The 5,505-nt window shown below is 33.4% G+C and overlaps 1 protein-coding gene across 1 annotated transcript; it reads right to left on the reverse strand.

Annotated features, from left to right (window-relative positions):
* Positions 1-250: 250 nt before the first annotated feature.
* On the reverse strand, positions 251-2,457 carry LOC107938685 (putative expansin-B2). Its single transcript, XM_041082729.1, has 4 exons — positions 2,187-2,457; positions 2,000-2,112; positions 1,614-1,801; positions 251-681 (listed from the first exon to the last, which is right to left on the reverse strand). The coding sequence occupies exons 1-4, from the start codon at positions 2,377-2,379 to the stop codon at positions 345-347; spliced, it is 831 nt and encodes a 276-aa protein (XP_040938663.1). The 5' UTR covers positions 2,380-2,457; the 3' UTR covers positions 251-344.
* Between the last annotated feature and the right edge of the window lie 3,048 nt (positions 2,458-5,505).

Consider the following 5,505-nt stretch of genomic DNA (forward strand, 5'->3'; position numbering starts at 1 on the left):
TCAACTTAATTCCAGTTCTAAAATATTCAATAAAATTAGCCCTCAATATTTATATATTTTATCAATTTGGTCTTGATATCTAATAAGGGCTAAATTTATTGATTTTTTTTAAAAAATCAATATCAAATTAATAGAATTTATAAATGTTAAAGGGTTAAATTTCTTATTATAACAACTAAAAATAAAATAAATTGACAAAAAAAATTAATATTTTCAAAATCTAAAAAAAATTTGCCCCCCACATACCACAATTCAAAGCTATCAACCATTCTTTTATTCATTAAGATTCTCCCATATACATTTAATTTATATTTTATACATGCATATTAATTATATGGTTGTATTTAGGGATTAAAATTAACAACCGATCTATAGGTTTTGCCAGGCTCCCAACCAGCAGGAATAACAGCCGTTGCCACAATGGTCTTGCGAGAGTCGAGTGATGTTAGCCTGAGTGAGAAGGGTGGCAGCAAAGTCGAGCCGGCGCTGTCGAGTTTCCATACCGCACCCCACGACTGTTGCATCGGTTGCCAACCGTCAGTGTCGAGAGCTTGTTTAAGGTCAACGGAGGCAAGGTCACCATCTCCATTTGTGTATTCAATTAGGGTTGCAAAATAGTTGGGGTCAGAACCAGGGTCAACGTGAAATGCAATGGTGGTTCCAGGGTATTTACAATCAACCCTACAAGTGCAAAACAACCCCATTATATATAGTATTAACTAAAAGAAACTAATTCCCAATAGGGCCATATGAAAATTAATACGTATAACTTCCGATTCAGTTATTTACCATTAGAGAATGTGGGTTTTTTCTCAAAATGGAAAAATTATAGTTTTTACCCTCTAAAATGTATAAGATTATATGCTAGTACATAGAAAAATTACGCTTTGACCCATAATATTTTGATTAAATCCTTCATAAATTTATAAAGATATTAACTAATGCAGTGGTGAAATTGCATTTTAGCTCTTATAAAAATATATAATTTAATTCTAATCCCTCCAAAAAACATTTTAGCTTTGCTTATGGATTTTTCCTTCGATTTAAGGGTTGAGAAGGGCAAGGACAAAGCCAGAAACATTTTTAGGAGGGGTCGAGATGAAATTATATATTTTTATGATAATTAAAATGTAATCTCACCATCGTATTAGCATTTATCATGATAGTTCTCAAAAAGATTAAATCAAAATTCTAGCATATTTGGCGACCAAATTATAATTTTATTATCTATTAACTTAAATTTTTATAAATTTTGAGAGATTTAAAGTAGAAATTTTTCATTTTAGGGACTAGGCTCAAAGGTTACGGATAAAAGTAGGCTTTGTATTATATATCTCATAAAAGGGAATGGATTGTATAAAACTTGATTTTACGTCATCCCTATCCATTTTCGATAAGAGAATAACAAATCAAACTTTTCTCTTGATTTTTAACATTTTTAATTGAATTTGAATTATTTTCAAGAGAAAAAATTTGAAAATAAGAAAGAAATACTTGATTTATTATTCTCTACGGGATAAAAATGGCGTAAAATACAATCCATTCTCCCCGTAAAGACTTATTGCTTAATTTTTTATTTTTCCATTAGTAGGATTGAAATTTAAGGTTCTTACTTTTTATATTGAACCTGCAAGATACCAGCGTTACGGAGTAGGTCAGCCAGGCCGGATTTTGCCATGGCACCAATAGAAGTACCGCCTAAATCGAAATGAACCGACTCCGAAACACAGCCGGGGCATTCATCTGTGATTACGACCGTCACTGGATTCCCTGAGCAGGCCGAATTCGTCGAGCATTTTACCTTTAAACATTTCAAAACCAAATAAGCAACACTTAAATTAATCCCAGAATTACTAGTACACATACATACGTACATACGTACATACATACTGTCGAAATCATTCTTTAATTTAAAAATTTTAAAATTTTAAAAAAGGTTATTGGACCCCGGGCAAAATTTGGGCCTTACACATACATACGCACGCAATGTGTTTGGTACCTCATAACAGGCTCCACATCCTATGCCAGATTTGAATATAGAAGGTCCTCCGGCAGATACCATTGACGAAAATGGGGGTCGCTCAACACTGTCACCATATCCACAAGCTCCACCTACATGAACATAAAAGGTATACAATATCAATATACATATAACAGTGTGTAAAACAGTAAATAAACTCCATTACCATCTGTTCCAGCTCCTTTGGAACCGCCATACCACGTTGCTCCGGCAGGGGACCAACCGGACTGATCATCAGATACAGCCAATGAAGCATTAATGTTAAGGAGCTTAGGGTAGAAGCAATAACAGGAGTTGAATAAGATAGAAAATGTGGCTACAATGGGTAAAAAACAGAACACGTTTTGTCTTACTGCCATGAAAAGGTAAGAAAGTAGTAGAGTAAGCAAAGCTATATTTGTATATGTATATGTAATTGCAGTTTTAGCTCAGTTTTGGTGATGGGGTTTAGTGTTATACAGTATTTATAGAGGAAAAGGCAGTAAATATTGGTTTTTAGTGTAACCATTTAAAAGATGACACGTGTATACAATGGGAAGACTTGGGAATTATTTTATTCAGAAACAAGTCAACGCAAGATATGAATATACAGTTGAGATACGAAATAACATGGAAGAGATAAATTATCTAGATTAAGTCTTAATTCAGTTGCAAAACAATATAAAATATAGATAGTTTAAGTACTTACTCTTTCATTTAAAAATGGTTTCAAAAACATCTTGCAATATACTACAAATGGTAACTTTAATTTTCTTTTCAAGTTTCTACAAGTTAATTATTTTGCCTCGTTTGATTATTAGTATAATAATACGAAGAAAAATAAAATAAAAAATAATTAGTACAATTTTTAACTTAAATTAGTAAAAACCTCTTGTTAAAAATAAGTTCCTTCCAAATAGGAGAAAATTTTCCTTCTCTTTACTAAAACTAAATTATGAGAGTGGCTAAATATTATCAGTTGAATTAATTTATTGATAACTCATATACTAAAACATATGCAAAAAGTAATATTCCTACCAAACGTAGCATTAGTATTAATAGTTCGTATATATTAGAAAAATCCATATGATAAGATTAACAATTAGTCCTTTTAAAAAACCACAATTAGTCAATTCATTAACTCTTACAAAAATAAATAAAATGGTAATAGTAACGAATTACTTTATGAAAAAAAAGGTAATAAATTTACTTTTGCTAGATAGCATGTTATATACAATGCATTTACTTATACATATAATATCATGTTATATATCTTAAATATAAATATAACAAAACAATGTCTTCTCTATGTGAAAATTCTGGTTATGAGAAATCTATTATAGAGGAGTTGATACCTAAAAAGGTTCGATTCAGAGGGAAGGATGATGATACGAGTTGTGACATGATGATTGATCTGTCTTTGGAACAGCCTACCTCGTGGAGAGATAAGCTCATCGACCACTCATCTAAGAATGCCTTCAATGGATCGAAAGGAAAAGAAGACCTTGATATCTTGGAAGGGGACATCCAGAAATCATTTGTGAATGCTTGCCTTCTATAACTTTCTCGGATAGGATTCACCAAATTCTCATTCAAGGTATGAAGAATATCGTGATTTTAAAACTTCTTGGTCGTAACATTGGATTTTCGATTTTGCAGAATAAAATATATAACCTGTGGAGACCCTCAGTGCCTATACACATGATGAATATTGAAAATGGATATTTTCTGGTCAAATTTTAAGATAAGTTGGATTGTGAAAAGGTCCTTTCTGAAGGTCCTTAGACCATTTTTGGTCAATTTTGACTGTTCAACCTTGGACGTTAGCCTTTGACCCTACACAGGCTAATCCAAGTATTGTGATAGCGTGGATCAGATTTCCTAACTTACTTAATTACTTGTACAACCATAAAATTATTACAGAGATAGGGGAAATGGTTGAAAAAGTGGTCAAGTTAGATATGAACACCGACAGCAAGGCTAGGGGTCGCTTTGCTAGAATGGCGAGTTATGTTGATTTGGAAAAGCCCTTGGTTTCCCAAATCTTGATCAATGGTCGAACACAAAATGTGGAATATGAATCTTTATCTACAATTTAATTTCACTGTGAGAGGCATGGTCATGTGGAAAACTTTTGTACCTTTACAAATTCTGGTCCCACTGGTGAAAAGAAAATTGACTCGCTTGAAATGACATTGGAAAGTCGAAATATGGTGTTGGACAGATCAGATAAGAAGGAAAAAATTTACGGGCCTTGGATGATAGTAGAAAGGAAATCAAGGCGGAAATTTAGAGGGAAAAAGAAGGATCTCGTTTTAATGTCCTAAATAATAAGGATTTGTACAAAGATGTTTATGAGGGAGATTTGTCTGATTCTCAGTGATCTAAAGGGAAAGAAACTATAAATGGAAATTTTCATAGGAAAGAATCTGGTTCCCATCACAAAGATCAGATGGAATTAAGCAAAAAAAAATAAAAATAAAGGCAAGCTAAAGGAGGTGGGCTCTAATATTGGTCTTGGCCCGATTATTAAAGAAAATGTTGGACCAAGTGTGGGGCCCAGTTTGATCCTCAACAGCATTAATGAAAGCTTACAAATTACAAAAGAGCTGACTAATTGCTTAGGCCTTGGGGATAGTCCAAATATTCAGGCCTGGGGTCTGCTGGATCAGCTTGGTTTGGAATCAGTGGCCCAGCATAACTCTGTTCCTGTTGGTAGTTGCAGTCGAACCCTTGTGGCGATAGGAGTGCAAAGTAAATCTAACGCCGAGGTGGTTCTCCATCTAAAAGGTAAGGCTTCAACTTTTCGGGCAGACCCAAAAATTGATGGGCGTGACAGAAACGAAGTGGTAGTGGAAGTGGGAAGTCTAGATTCTGGCAGCGGTGGTCTTTCCTAAAAGAAAATATTTCAATAACAAAAACAGTGCTCCTTCTTTAAACAATACTTTGGGTCCGTCTTCGATGGGGTTTTCCGGTTCAGGAAACAGAATTAGAAACAAAGGCAGAGGAATTACTAAAAAACATAATAAAATTCTTCATGGCAATAATAATCGATTCAAAACTTCTGGATCTCAACGTGTGTCACTGAAAGAATCTATGGAGCAACTAGTAGATAGCATTTCGGCTTTCTCCAAAGCCAAATTCGATTATGAAGTTTTGACTAAAACTAATGAACAATAAGAGGAAGTTAATCTCCTTGGACAATAAGGCTGAAATTTACCGTTCTTTTGTTTCTTATGAATTTTTTCTTGATATTTGAGGTTTGTTATACTGTACTTTTCTTAGCATTAAATCAATTTATTTTAATTTTATTATGGGGCTAAATCTAAAATTTTTTACATAGAATTGTCAAGGAGTGCTAGCATGAATTTTATTCGAGCTTTTTGGGAATAAAATGTGGAACATAGGCCACTAATTGTTTGTTTGGTTGAATTGAGAGTGAGTGGTTAAAAGGCTAATTTTATTATTGAGAAACTGAGATTTAATTGCTCACATCGGGTTGAAGC

Source organism: Gossypium hirsutum, chromosome A12 (genome assembly GCF_007990345.1).
Source record: "Gossypium hirsutum isolate 1008001.06 chromosome A12, Gossypium_hirsutum_v2.1, whole genome shotgun sequence".
NCBI lineage: Eukaryota > Viridiplantae > Streptophyta > Magnoliopsida > Malvales > Malvaceae > Gossypium > Gossypium hirsutum.

What these genes read in the sequence shown, in the direction of transcription:
- LOC107938685 (XM_041082729.1), bottom strand. Translation starts at nt 2,379, where the DNA reads ATGGCAGTAAGACAAAACGTGTTCTGTTTTTTACCCATTGTAGCCACA. An exon ending in CAAAGGAGCTGGAACAGATG is followed by an intron (nt 2,113 to 2,186) that starts GTAATGGAGTTT and finishes ATGTTCATGTAG; the next exon opens with GTGGAGCTTGTGGATATGGT. An exon ending in TTGCAGGTTCAATATAAAAA is followed by an intron (nt 682 to 1,613) that starts GTAAGAACCTTA and finishes TTGCACTTGTAG; the next exon opens with GGTTGATTGTAAATACCCTG.